Genomic DNA, 14,581 nt, shown 5'->3' with positions numbered 1-14,581 from the left:
GCCCAAAATCAATGTGCCAGCTAACATAGCTGGATTTCAGTGTGTTCCAATCTTCCTACATATAGTTTGCAGAATTTGCATCAACTATAGTTTGAGAACGTTTTCATTAAAGACGGAGGAAGTATAGCAAAGTGAGCCGACACAATAATTTTCCTAGAAGTAACCAAAGTGTAAAAACATTGTACGAGTATTATGTGACTACCGACAATTTTACATGACCCATAATGCCTTAGGCTGCCACATGAGTCTCAGGAGTGGATCACACAGACGTCATCACATCGTGGCTATCAATGCTGGGTTAGTAAATACCTCGATATGCACTTGTAAGCAATGGAAAAACAAAATTCCACATGTGGGAAATCGCAACGGGATCCATCCAACCCATTCAAGTTCTCACCAAATGTCATTTTACATGTCGCAGTTATGGCTCATACCTTTTTTTGTGTAATGCATGATATGGACGTGAGACGTATATATAGGGAGAGTAAGGAACATAGCTTAAAAGTTAGAAGTTATGGAATGATAACTCTCCATGGGATAATCCCTTAACAAATGTTTTTATAGAAATGCCTGACTGACAGACTACGGTAAAGACAAACACAGCTGAAGCTATGGCTTACTTATAACGCTGACAATAAAACATGTAAGAGATGAACCTACACAGACTCATCATGAGACATGAATTAACACAAAGGAGGAAGGTAGGAGGACAAAATACCTCTACAGTTACTGAGAACTGCGTCCTTGTATGCCAAAATAGGTCAGCTCTGTTTCCGTCACTCCCTGAGATATCACTTCTACCATCAGACTCACGAGACCGACCTCTAACACACGTTGATAAAAATGTCACAAATGTGAAACAGACTGCTCCCAAACCTCCATGTCAGCACCTCTGAAGTACCATTTCACTGTGCATGAAGTAGAACTCCATAAATCCACCAGTACTGGCAGCTCTGTGACACATTTTAGTAAGATGAATCATTTCTGTCATCAAATGTTGAATGTTTAGATTGAGGGCAAATGAAATCCAGGGCAGCAACATCAGGGGCTGAATGTCTATACAGGTGTGCATTCAAAAAAAAAAAATTTAAAAAAGAAAGTATTCTTCCTACACAAGCTATCCCTTTAAGACAGATATGGCCTGAAGACATGGTGTTTGCAATCATACCAAATCCACACATATACAGTATGTTCAAGTCAGTGGACAAGAGAGGAGGTTACTGGACCGTTTTCATGGAAAATGTTCAGATACTGACAAGTTAAGAGAGAATCTCTGAGCGGCACATCATGACGTGACTCTCAAAGTTAGAGGTTATGGAAGTGTGGTCTGCCGCGGTACACTGGCGACCGGCGGCTTGGATCCTGAGGGGTCACAGAGAGGGGCCAGGTTGTCATGGTGTCTTCCTCGCATTTTAATTAAACATACAGTACCTAATCAAAGTACAACCGTTTAAAAAACATGAAAATGATTCAGTGCAAATTGTTTTTTTTTGTTGTTTTTTTTTTTTGCATCGTGACTCCCATTGTAGGTACAGGGGAGAAATATAAGCAGGAATCCCATCACGTCACTGTCGTTTTTTTGTTCATGGGTTCTTGAACCTCGTGAGGCCTCTTCAGTTAAACAGAGGATGACCGAAGATGTGAGGAAAGCAGTGAGGAACAGCGTTTCAGGGCAGGCAGACCGCTGTAAGGCTTTAGAGGCACATCCTCCTTTTGAAAAGGGGAAGCAGGTGTCAATCCTGCTCCCTGTTAGAGCAGCCACACGAACACTACACAGCTTATGCGGAAAAAGGTTACTAATAAATAAAAAAAAAAAAAAAAAATGTCCTTTAGAAAAAAAGAGGAATGCTGTGTCTTTGAATAAGCATTCGAGCGGTTCTCGTCATCAGTAAAACAAAACGACAGCTGATGGTCCAAGTTTTTTTTCAGTGTGCTACAACGTCACACACTGCAAGAGCAGATTCTATAAAGACCAGTGCATCTCTTCAAAGTCCACAGCTTCATCCAGGTTTGCGTCCGTCTCCAGGAGGCTCATGATCACTGCCATGGCTGCTTCATCGTTGCTAAGACTACTAAGGCCCGGTCCGACCACGCTGTCCAAATCCAGCTGGGAATTCTCCCCTGAGGTATCAAAAAAATACAAGGTAATGGAGTTATTACAGGAAAAAACTAAACATGGTCCTATAAACAATTTATAAGTTTATCAAAAGCATCAGAAGGAGTACCCATGAGTGATTCTCCGCCTGAAAACGCAGCTCCCTGTGGCTCATCCTCTGAGCTGGACTTTCCTGGCATCTCCACGTCCGCTGCCTCTCCATTTGGCACCTGAGACCAAAGGAGGAAAGGAAATTACAGCCCTAGCAGCAGCATGGCACGAGTTTAATAATGACGGAAAATGTGAAAATCAGCAAATCTGTAAAAGCTTTGATTACGCCTTTAAACTTTTGGTAGAAATTCACCATGATTTATCAATACAGTTGTGATCGCTTCACATTATGGTTGTTCTAACTCTAAACATTTTGTCCGTATAGCTGTGAGATGTTTTAACAAAGGAGGCAGTAAAACATGATTAACCAGACGGAGCTTGTATAGTTAAAAGAGTCAGTTTGAAACCTATTTTTCAGCGACCACATTTTGTCTGCATGGCTTAGTGTTCAAACTTACACTGTTGCTGATTTGATTGTGAGGTTGTTGACTTTTATCAGGTGGCAGACTGAACGGGCTCACGCTGCCACTGGAAGGTGACGAGTTCATCCTGAAAGCATCACAGACACAGATCAGTTCAAAACTACACAAAATAACATGAACAACAACTGATGAGCACAAAGCTCGGAGAACACGCTCCGTTACCAAGCCACACCTGTTGAAATCCAGCAGCTCATTGGCAATCTGGGTCCCTATGCTTCCAGCATAAATCATAGACCCAGGTGTGGTGGAGATGCCTGGTATAACCGCAAAGGACTTCTTGCCATCTTCTGACAGAAATAAATGTTAGAGGAGTGAAAGGAACAGACACAGTGCACTTTACAGACTGTTACGACAACACAATCTGCATCAGATCAGATCATTTATTCTTTCATTTGAACCGACCTTCAGATGTCTTGGAATTGCTGGAACGTTCAGACTTGTTTCCTGACCGACTGGATCGACTGTTATCGTGCCTTGTTAAGGGAGGAGAAAACAGGTGAAGCTCTGTGTGATGCACTGCATGTCCATCTCAAGTACTAAGACATTTAGGTAATGCACAAATAGACTGAAGCATGTACTCACGATATAACTGTGTTAGTTGACACTATGTATTCTACTTCTTTGGTCCAGGGATTTACAAAACTAAACCACTGACTTCGCAGAGTGACAAAAGAGCCGTGTTTCGTTTTGAACTTGTAGCAGTTTGTCTCTATTTTCTCTTTACTCCGCAGCACTGTGGGAGAAAGATAGTGAGAGGATGAGTCAGAGGACTAAACAGTGGACAATTAAGCGTCAGGTTAAGGCAGGAAATGCTGTGAGTACAGGACCAGCAGACATTAAATATAGTGAAATCAACACAAGATAATGATCTACTTGACCAGACATATAGAATCTAACACATTCTATAAATGAATCATCTTCAACACTGCAGCTGTATTGTAAAGTGAAATCTGATCTGAACGGGACTATAGGTATCACCTTGAAAGATGCTAAAAAAGGATCACAGACGTGGTATAAAGTTGATGAAATATGGAATTTACCTTTTCGATGTCTGTCAGCTAACTGCGGTAAGTCGTCTTGATGGAAGTACTCATAGCATGATGTCCCAAGCAATTCTTGGGGAAGATAACCGAGAATGGTTGTAGCTCTGCAGGAGACAGGGAACAAGGTAAAGTCAGACTCCAGTCTACTCCATTCGTCTACCACCCTCTCATTGAAATTCAGTTTTACCTTTGATCAACAAAGGTGAATTTGCCATCCATGGCATAGCGTGTGACGAACTCAGTGGGTTTAACTCTGATTTCCCCGTTGACCTGCGGCGATGAGTGGGAGTGGACACGTCCCACGGCCACCAGGCAGCTGAAGTGGGAGCTGTCCTGCTTGTCTGCCTCGCCCTCCCCATCTGCTCCCAACTGACTGGTGGGCCAGCTGCGCATGTAGCCTGTACAGTGGACTGTGCAGTACTTCTGCGACTCTGAGGCACAGACGGACACAGATCAAAATATGCATACAGTAGACCAATGAAATGTCAGAAAGATCTCTTTTTATTGTTGTACAAACAATATTAACAGATTTTGTCACTCCTCGAATTTCTTTATCTTACTTTTATTTGGGGGACAATCATGCAATAGATTTGGGAACAATATTTTCCATCATGCTTTAAGAGCCTTAAATAGGAAGTAAAAATCTCCTTAGATTCGGGGAGGTACACTATGGGTTACAGCCTGATACACATTTTAAAAAAAATAATTTAATTAAGTTTTAGCAGGTCATAGATGTAACAGCAACTATCACAGGATTACATTACAATCATTGCACATCAGTTTAATATTTGACTGAGTTAGGACTCTGAGACTGAGTGAGAGATTTGATCAAACCGTGAAATTCACTTCACATGGTACTTTTGTCTCACGTCTCTCCACCAACTGCACCTCGTGCTGGGCAAAATATCTTCACGATGACATGTTTTGTTTTTTCAATCTACATCTATACTTACTGATAATATTACCTATTTTCAAACAAAGAAAAGGTTGAATTTAAACACCTTACTTTGATTTAATTACTTTGATTTGCATCAATGTTGCGTTAATGTTATTATTGCTACCAAAGATACTGTCTGTAAATGAGTATAAAACTAATTAACGCTAATGTGACTCACCAACAGCTGAAAGTAAGCAGTGGCGAAAACAGAGCTGCCAAAGTGATGGTTGTGGTTGTGGTGCAACAAACAACACACCTGTTAAATGATTGACTGGCTGCTGGTCTGTTATAGCAGTCTCTCTGTTATCAAGAGATATGATATGCCGTTTTATGAGTTAGGGCATATTCGTTATGTGCCTTCATTGTGGTTGGCATTTAATTAATTAAAGCGAAACTGCACAAACCTCTCACTGCTGTTGATGAAGTGTTATTGACTAATATATTTTGCTATCAATTTATTGCTAAGGCCCCACAAAGCTTGAAAACCTCAACTTTACACAAGTACTTCTTGTGAATGGAAACGTTCCTGATTAAAAATTATATGGACCTTGAAAACAGAATAATCCACTTTATGATTTCCCTACCTTTCTTTTTGGAAGTGCCTGCTTGGAATTCCTTCTCCTCCACTTTGACAGAAATCTTATTGTACTTCATGCGGCAGAAGAATGAGCGCCGTGCACCCGTACATAGCCGCGATGCACCAACTGGCAAGTCAGCCTGGACCTGCAGACCGGCTGGAGACATGACAGTGTTAAATGTGCTCTCTCTCTCTCACACATCACACACACACACACACACACACACACACACACACACACACACACACACACACACACACACACACACACACAGAAACACACAGAATCACAGACCATAACGATTGCTTTACTTTTAGCATCTATTAGCCGTTCTCGAGGATATAATTCAGAAGCTGACAGCTGCTCCTTCACTTTTCCCATGTCCTTTTGGTGTATGTAATCAAACAGGCTCTGTCCAATCAGCTCCGCCTGTAGGAACAACAAACAGCTTATCAAACCGACTTCAACATGGTTCTCATGCTGATAAAAAAAAAGATATGTAAAACCATTCTGCATCTAAGGCAAGTCCTGCTGACAAACAACAAATTGAACAAAGTACATTGACTGTAGAGTGTTGACCCCGGAGCACACCAGATACTGAGCGGAGCAGAAATTCAAGAGATTTAGTTTTAGGTATGAAGCAACAACTCATTTCGAAAGGACAGCTTATGAATGTCCTGTTATGCAAGTAATCAACAATATCACATGTAATGTGGTATTCAAACATATCACATTACACTGTGCTCATCCACACCAACATCATTGTTTGCACATTTCATTTTAACATGAATTAACATAAAGTAAAGACATATTGATGTGAGTTTTCAGTATCATGATGCAAATATCACCATCCATTTTGTATTTCTAAAGTGTTCACTGTTCACACAATGCCAAATGTGTCACTACAGGCCCACACACACACTTGTGGGTTCTAGTCAGATACCACTGGCGCCATGACAACGCAACCCATCTGGTGTGCCCGGGGTTTCACATGAACAAAGATGCTACAGTTACAGTAACAAAAAGGTAAAAAGTGTTACCCGACTATAATTTAATATCTTCGTGACGGACTCTGAGACAAAAACTATTTTCCCACGATCACAGCCCACTACAAACAGGAACCCATCTGCAGCCTGCACGACAAAGAAACATGGGGGAGAATAGGGGGATCCATTGTGATGACATGGTCAAGACAAACATCAGAGACCACTGAGTAGATCTGTTTCATTTATTTTATATGTCATTTAGTTTAATATAAGTTTTTGAACTAAAAAGAAGCATTTTAAATATCATGAAAATTTGGTGCAATTAACTATAAGGAGAACATTCTACACAATGATTGATATGCAATGCATGTAACAGTTGTTTCTCTGTTATGAATTACTTGTTAATACACTTTAATGTGTCAAAATGGTGGAGTCATCCTTTAAGTTTAAGCTTAATCTGTGACATCCTTAAGTGACTGATGAGTTCAGATCTTAACATTGTAACTTTAGACCACTTAGCAGGTGACTGAAACAAACATCTTACAAAACAAAACAGGTATTCCATTGCATATTTATTCTCAAGTAAATAACCAGTTTACCTTGAGGACGAGGTGTTTGAGTTCCTCGTCTGGAAGGAATGATGGTTTGTAGTTGGTTTCAGAAAAAGAACTTCCTGAACCTGGAAAATAGACAACAGTGTTACACTGCCAGTCCAATATGAGATAAACACATCTAGACATTAGAGCCGTGTCTCAAATCAGGGGCAGCATACTTCAAGCTGCATTTGACCAAATGGATCACAGGGGTGCGTCAAAGACGTCCCAATTTGAGGGCTCCTTCAAATGCACCTGAGGATTGAAGCCTTCCTTCCAAACGTTGCATTAACTTCTGAATTTCAGTATGGAGTTTCAAATCACACAAAAAAATACCCAAGGAACCCCAAAACTGTCACTGTTGCTAGGTGACAGAAGCGTCACATCATGACCTGAGGGTAAGCTCTGAGGTAGCTGAGGACGTATATAGGAAATTCCATGTAGACCAGGCGGTCTCATTAACAATGCCACCTGGTTTGGCCCTCGTGGCCTAGGAAGGCACGGCTTTGTAGACCACATCCTCCAAAGGATGCAGCACCGGAAATCTTCAGAGTTTTAGGCTCTCAGCTCTATTGGTAATACCAACTAACTTATTTAGTTGACTGTTAAGATCTAGGAGCATGGTAAAATTGCTTAAGACAAGTCAGACAAGAAACGTGCACAGTCAAGTGATCAGATCAATGACCATCGATTCACATGGTACCTTTGAGAGATTTGAGGTGCTGCACAGCCATTCTGAGCACTGTGAGTTTGTCCAGCTTCCGGGACATGGGGTTACAAGTGGGGATCATGGCCGATAGTTTGTCAATGAGATTGTTCATTTTGTCCCGTCTCCTCTTCTCAATTTGGCTGTGTGGTTCCCTGCAGATACATTAAATAATAAATCATTCAAAATTCAGACCATCTGTGCAGCATATCCCAAATTTTAGAGGAGATACACAATGGATATTTTAAGGTTGATGGCAGTATAACAAGAACACAGAAATAAATGCAGTGGTGACAAATATAAGCTACCTGAAGCATTTCATTTTAGCATGTTGGTCGTCTCCGTCTGACCTGTAGGGCAGAAAAACTTTAGAAATGTATATTTGTACACACATGCACAATAGCACAAAATAAAACAGGTCAGCTCTCAACGTCCTGAAATAGCACACAGTACCCGTTTTGGTCGTCTTCCATGTCTGCATCAGGGGTGGAAGCAGGTTTTCTATCCCTGGGAAGAGCATTCATAACCATCAGTATCAATGAGCAACAAACGAAGGTCACTGGACGAATGAGATTTCCTGTGAGTCAAATTAAGGTAATCACACTACTTACTGGTTGTCCATGCTGCCCTTGCGCTTCCGGGGCATCTCCATGCTCAAGGACATGCTAAGAGCTGACGACTGAGTCATCAGGCTGCTCAAAGACATAGAACTGCAATCGTTTTCCTCAACCAGCACATCATCTGAAACACACAAGACAAAATGAGCTGTAACTGGTCGTGAGGGATGGGGATTTAATTTGCGAACACTTTGCTGCCGTACAGTGCAGAATTTCATGCAATACATCTGTCAAATTGCACTTTCTCTCACATTCAAGTGGATAGGTAGTGGGTGGCTAACAAAGCCCATACTTGGTCGCCTTTGGCACATTCTAATGCCACTACTTCACCATATAGACTGATCTTAATGAGGGAATATTTCAATGAGTATTATAGTAAATTATTATACAGGAGAATGAGGCCTAGTACATTTTAGCCCACAGTCTGTAGATAGTATGATTTTCATACTATTTACATCTGATATAATTAGTTTGCATAATAATATCAGTGTCTTCAAATTCCAAAAGGGTATTTCAAACTGTAAAATTACAGCGTGAGGTTGAACCATAACATCGTCCTCACATGACCGAGGCCTGTTGCTTTGATAACACTGCCTGTGTTAGTGTGTGTTTGCAGTGCTCTGCCATAAAAATCGCAATGTTAATAAAGATAACTCAGTCGTTCATTCATTAAGCCCATAACTATCTATCTTCAGATGATTTTTTTTTATTTAACAGACACAGACACACTTACATATAGAATATGTGGAGGCAGGACTGATATAGACGGATAACCATGTTTCTCTGTCATCATGCTTACATTGTTTTGAAGTGAGGGCTGGTGGTTGTAAAGTGCACACACATATTGAAAACACAACTTGTTAATGAAAACTACTTAATTATAATCAGAAATTGACAGCTCCAGTACTGAGGAAATCCAAACCTCCAAACCTGATGAGTCCGACTCGAAATCGTCACGTGTTCTGTTTTTTATGCTGAACCAAACCTGAGCCTGTTGCAGAAAGCCCCGAGTTTGTTTGTCATGCAGTTGCTACCATGGTTACAGCTGGCCTGTTAACACCAATATCGATTATTTTTACACTGTTACTCTGTTCTAACTTCGTGCATTATAAACAAATTGGGAAGGAATTGTTTTTATCTGTATATCTCTAAAGTGATACACTGAAAAGCAGATCTTCTCTTTTGACTGTAACCAACATACATTTAACATTCATACAAAAATATGCAATGAGCCTTTTACCCGAATAGGCTGATTTCTCTTTCTTTTTAATCGACTAATATCCCGAGTCCTTTTCTTGTGTGATTTAAGTGAACTTTTCTTGTTGATCAGTAAAATGATTAGTAAACTGATGTCGTCTGAGTTGCAATGGAAACTACTCTTTGCTCTTCTTGGCTCTTGAGTGAGGAAGCCTGGACTAATCAATTAATCAACTAATCCCTTCAGCCCTACATTACACCTCAGCTAAAGACAGTCCATCACTGCTGGTCAGCCTTTAAACTGATGACTGCATACAGACAATGCCTGAATATTGTTGCTCGCCCACAGGGATCTTTATCGCGTTGATAGAGATGATTAAATCTCAAGCGGCTGTTGTGGAGCTGCTCAGTGACTACCGACAAGCTCCACTGCCTCCCTCTCTGCAGCCTCTCTTCTATTCTGGCAAGATGTGGAGCTGCTGTGACTGTGATTAGTCATGGCCTCAGAAGTATGTGAGTGTATGTGTGGGAGAGAAACACGAGAGCACTGCACGAGACTGCACAAATGCGACTGATATTCATGGCATCTATTTTTAACTCTGCTCCACAGACCCTGTGACCCAAATAGCCATTAACAGATCAGAGACAACCTGATTTTTAATCCCGCTCCCCCTGTCAGGATCTGCGGGATTACAGGGTTACAGTGAAGGCAACTACATGACTGGACAACAGGCCTTACACTCTTGTCCAAGTGTTTATTAGCTTGCTCATTCACTCAATCCGTGAATGAGCATCTGCTGCACCTGAATAACCCCACAAACCTGTCCTACTCACGTTGATACAAATTACAGCATGATGTACAGATGCATATCGGTTTATCATTATGAAAGTCAAGCTAACTTTGGTCTGTCACAAGAAAGACTTCCAACACAATTAGGTGGTATTAATATTTATGCGATCACTGTTCGCTGTGTGGTCAAACTAGGTCAAGAGCTCCCTAAGGCCATCCTACTTCTCATTCATAAAGTTAATCATGAACATGCACAACTGGGATCTGCCCAGTTAGTCCACAGTCTTTGATGGCTGCCAACGCAATAGCTTTATTTGATAACACTGAAATTCCCAAAAACATTTATGCTATAACACACTGTTTACTGCATGCTGCCTTTCATACCAATAAGTGTGTTGTGATGCAGAGAAAAACATGTCCGACAGAGAATAAATGAAATAAAAACGTACTTTTTTATTATTCTGAAAGTTATGGGTTTTACCTCCCAGGATACATTACTGTATTAAGGTGTAAACAGGGTCACAATAGTACACACATTTTTATTTTTCATTTGATGAAGAGAAGTGACACATTCTTGTTTTCACAGTAAAGGCCTACAACAACCTTCAATTATGCCAATCCAGTTCTACCAGGTGAATAACAACAACAACAATTATCATAATAATAGTAATTATAATACATGCTAAATCATGATTTTAAAATAAAATAATATCAAAGTGATTAACTGTAGAATTTCTCGTTGAATACTATGAATTGACCAACTTTCTACCCCTAATCTGGCACCATATCTCAGAGGCTAAATACATTTGAAAAAGTCACTGAATAACACCACAAACACTGTTAGACCATTTTTGTCACAGCATAGTAATACAATCTTTCAAATACCATATAGACAATCTTGTCTCCAAATTACAACAAAAAAGTTGTTTTTTTATATAGAAATAGAGGTTGATTTCCCATTGTTTGCAGGTAATAGTTGTTGAAGCAGTCAGTCTCTCTGTAGTGCATTATGGTGATGTGATTTATAGAGATGCCTCATCATTGTACCTTGCATGAAAAAAGGTACCTCTGTTAGACGTGACGGATATTTTCATTTGTTCATTTGTTCATCTACAAATGGCCGTCGCATTTATCTGCTCTGCTTCACTGGTCCTCGGGTCCTTATCAAACTCGGTCTAATGACTGGCTGTCACTGCAATTCCCTTGAGTTTGTCCGGAACTTTGCAAATCTGCTATTAGTTTTTATGTGCAGATGGTCTGAAACACTACAGAGCACAATTTAGGGGTTTGATATCATTTGGGGATTTTAAACCAATGACTTGTTCTTGTATCTCCATTTAAAATTGGTCTTCTATTTGTATTAATATACTCGATTTTAAATCTATGGTCTTTTTTATCTTTTTTTATATGTTGTTTTACTCAACATCATTGAAAATTAGGGCTTGCCCTCAATGATTATCAAGTATAAATAAAACCAACTGGACAGCATTTCCTGCAACACTAGTGTGAGTGATTATTTCTGATTAGGTCATCTAAACGATAACAGATCATGTGACCTCGATACCAATACCAGACAAGCGTTTTGATGAATGATAACTAGATTACATAAAAACCTTCATTCATGCCCGACGACTTGAACAGTTTGACTCATACATATCAATTTCAACATGGTATAGGATTACCTGGCTTGATAACTACTTATATAAAAGTAAAAAATATTAATTGTTACACAGTCCCAGTGAAAGGTCCATTGTGGCATCATCACTGGGCATTTCACTCAACCTGCCTCACAAATGTTTATCTAATTCACAGATGCTTTTAAAAGTGGTGTCATATTCTAAAAATCAAGCTTTCACACAAGCAACAACCGGTTCACTGCCAACTAAAATAGAATATCCTGAAGAGCAACAATTGATTTGTCAGCCTACAGATATTTGATCCACTATTATTTCATAAATCCATTAATCATCTTATTCATTTTTTGCTACAAAAAATGTCAAACACTAAATAAGTAAGTAAATAGTAAAACTGCATTTATAGTGCACTTTTCTAAATCCAAGTTACAAAGTGCTTAACAACCGCAACAAATCAAAATATTGTTAACGTGAAATAGTAAGCCAAGAGTACAAACGCCAATATTTTTTGTGTCTCTCTGGGGAAAGACCACAACATTTTAAACATCTTTAACTGCATTTTGACAGCATCATGGTGCCTTTAGGTCTGACAGAACATCTATAATCAACTGAAGCACAGGTGATCTTCAAGAAAAACAAAACTCCCCAGCTTATTTAGCCAGTCCCAGTAAGATACTGCTGCCTTTGTCTATAAGGTGACCATTTAAGCAAAACCAGTGGTCCTGTTGTAGGTCATATTTATTTATGTAACTACCATGTAACAACAATTACCACAGTAAAAGTGGAACGGTATTGTCGCAGTAATGCAAAGTACATTTTGCCTTTTCCCTTAAACATCTCATGTTTACGTGTGTTTGCTGGAGTGAAGTTGGTTTGATTGATTCCAGTTGGACTTTAACGGCAGCTGACATGTACAATCGGCACAGAACGTACAGAAACCGTTGGACAGCTAACTTATAGCAACGTCTGCTTCGTCCTAGCTTACAATGGACCGGCTTGGTCGAGCGAACATATAACGTAGCTATCTAGTTCGGCCTTAACAACACCAAGTTCGGTCGGAAATCACGGACTATCCAAGCGTAAAATAACATCCAAAGTAAGAGGCTGTCCTGGGCTGTAAAACCAGCTCGAACTGAGACTTAGTGAGACCGTTGCACTGGTAAACAGGCCTTGCTACCGTTGCTAAGCTAACGTTCGCCTGGTTCGGTCGCTTTGGGTTCACATAAGCACAAACTACACACACAATTCACATGTAAATAACGTTTTTATTGATGGCAAGCGGAGATATAAACGTAAGCCACATTCTACACAATACGGCGACATGACAAACAACGCGTTACATAAATGTCGTTGAGGGCGAGTTTGCTCTACTGATCTACTGACCTAGTTTTGGAATAGCGCAAAAACTTACGGTCAACCGGTGACGAACCGCCCAACACACACCGCTGCGCTGCTCGATTCTGGAGCCGCACGTACACCCGGTGTCACCCGGTTCGACCATTACAACTCGTATATAGCGTTAATAGTGTTTTCTGTTACCTGCCGGTTCGTCTCCCGTTCTGTCACCGTCGCCAGCCGCTGCATTCCTGGCCGACATGGCTGGAGCCGGAGCCGGTGCGCTGGGGCCCAGGACTCCAATGCATGGATGAGGCGGTCGACAACCCGGGATGTGGCTGTGTGTATAGGACGGGTTGTGTGGGGGGGAGAGCCGAGACGGAGGCACAATGCCGTGCAATAGCTTTATTTTCCTGTGTGAGAAAGAAAGGGGGACAGGTCGCTGTAACGTGCGGTGAAATCGGCGGAGAGCTGTGGGGAGACGCGGAAGGCAACACACAGTCTCCTCCTACCGGCGCACCGGAGTCACCGCTGCTGTTTACCGCTCCTGTGAGACCTTCAGGGCCGTCGGAAAATCAGAATGCGGCCTGAATAGCTGATATATCCTATATTCACACCAGGTGGCACCATTGAAATTATGATGGATTTAATCGAATATGTCAGAATATATTCCACTGATCAAAGAAATATATGGCAGTCCAAAATGATCATAAAGGGACTATTATTCCGTCTTTATTTACCAGTCATCCCACACTTTTTGTCTCTGTTTGTTTATATTGTATATATTATAGTCACTGTTTGTTGATTATTGTCTTCAATGTATGCACCTTTTCCACCAAGACAAATTCCTCGTTTTTGCAAAATCCTTCTTGGCAATAAATCTGTTTCTGATTCTGATTAAAGTTTTATCAGTAATACAAATTATACTCATACGAATTTCACAGATGAAGAGGAAACATTGGTCATTAATTTGAGCAATTTCTTTTTCCTTTTTCAATCTGTCTTTAACCCATCTGTCATATATTGCCTTTTATCAGCTCGCTCATTAAGACATTAATGAGGGATTTACATTTCCAAAATAAAATGTATGAATATCTATCATTTTGAGGAACAACTCACAGTACTGCATGCCTTGGATTTGAAAAAACATCTTCAGTTACTGGCAAAAGTAAATTAGCTTTAGACCAGAAATAGCAGGCTTCTACACAGTTTGGAACACATCGACAGAAAACACTTGTTGACAGAATGCTCAAACTCTATCAATGTTTCACAAACTGTGCCATGAAAATGAAGAGCGTGTATATTTAGGCAAAAATTAGTCAATGAAGATCTTCCTCTTCTGATTAAAATGTCATATTATATAATAAACTGAGGGGGCCATTCTGCAGTTAATTCTTCATATGGTAGTTTATCAGTAATACTTTCATACTTTTTATACCCAAGTTCCTCTTCCACCACTGGCCTTGTCCTTGAGCAT

The 14,581-nt window shown here is 40.4% G+C and overlaps 1 protein-coding gene across 3 annotated transcripts; it reads right to left on the bottom strand.

Annotated features, from left to right (window-relative positions):
• Positions 1-1,217: 1,217 nt before the first annotated feature.
• Positions 1,218-13,653, bottom strand: bmal2 (basic helix-loop-helix ARNT like 2). 3 transcript variants are annotated; one of them, XM_030425927.1, is made up of 17 exons: positions 13,309-13,653; positions 8,143-8,272; positions 7,985-8,038; positions 7,840-7,881; positions 7,529-7,686; positions 6,832-6,911; positions 6,287-6,379; positions 5,558-5,675; positions 5,253-5,402; positions 3,919-4,162; positions 3,729-3,835; positions 3,271-3,421; positions 3,091-3,161; positions 2,861-2,975; positions 2,665-2,755; positions 2,226-2,325; positions 1,218-2,121 (listed from the first exon to the last, which is right to left on the bottom strand). In XM_030425927.1, the coding sequence occupies exons 1-17, from the start codon at positions 13,364-13,366 to the stop codon at positions 1,964-1,966; spliced, it is 1,920 nt and encodes a 639-aa protein (XP_030281787.1). In that variant the 5' UTR covers positions 13,367-13,653; the 3' UTR covers positions 1,218-1,963. The 3 variants fall into 3 exon arrangements, with proteins under 3 accessions (XP_030281787.1, XP_030281788.1, XP_030281789.1); XM_030425928.1 differs by having other exon boundaries at positions 2,861-2,972; XM_030425929.1 differs by lacking the exon at positions 6,287-6,379 and having other exon boundaries at positions 13,309-13,652.
• Positions 13,654-14,581: the final 928 nt, after the last annotated feature.

Source organism: Sparus aurata, chromosome 8 (genome assembly GCF_900880675.1).
Source record: "Sparus aurata chromosome 8, fSpaAur1.1, whole genome shotgun sequence".
NCBI lineage: Eukaryota > Metazoa > Chordata > Actinopteri > Spariformes > Sparidae > Sparus > Sparus aurata.
The sequence above is the reverse complement of the archived record's forward strand: the minus strand, read 5'-3'. Positions and strand labels throughout refer to the sequence as shown.

Excerpts from the sequence above, each read along its gene's own strand:
- bmal2 (XM_030425927.1), bottom strand. The coding sequence starts at position 13,366 with ATGTCGGCCAGGAATGCAGCGGCTGGCGACGGTGACAGAACGGGAGAC. Across the intron at positions 5,676-6,286 it reads AGATATTAAATTATAGTCGG|GCGGAGCTGATTGGACAGAG; the intron begins GTAACACTTTTT and ends TTGTTCCTACAG. Across the intron at positions 2,326-2,664 it reads ACAATCAAATCAGCAACAGT|GTGCCAAATGGAGAGGCAGC; the intron begins GTAAGTTTGAAC and ends CTTTGGTCTCAG.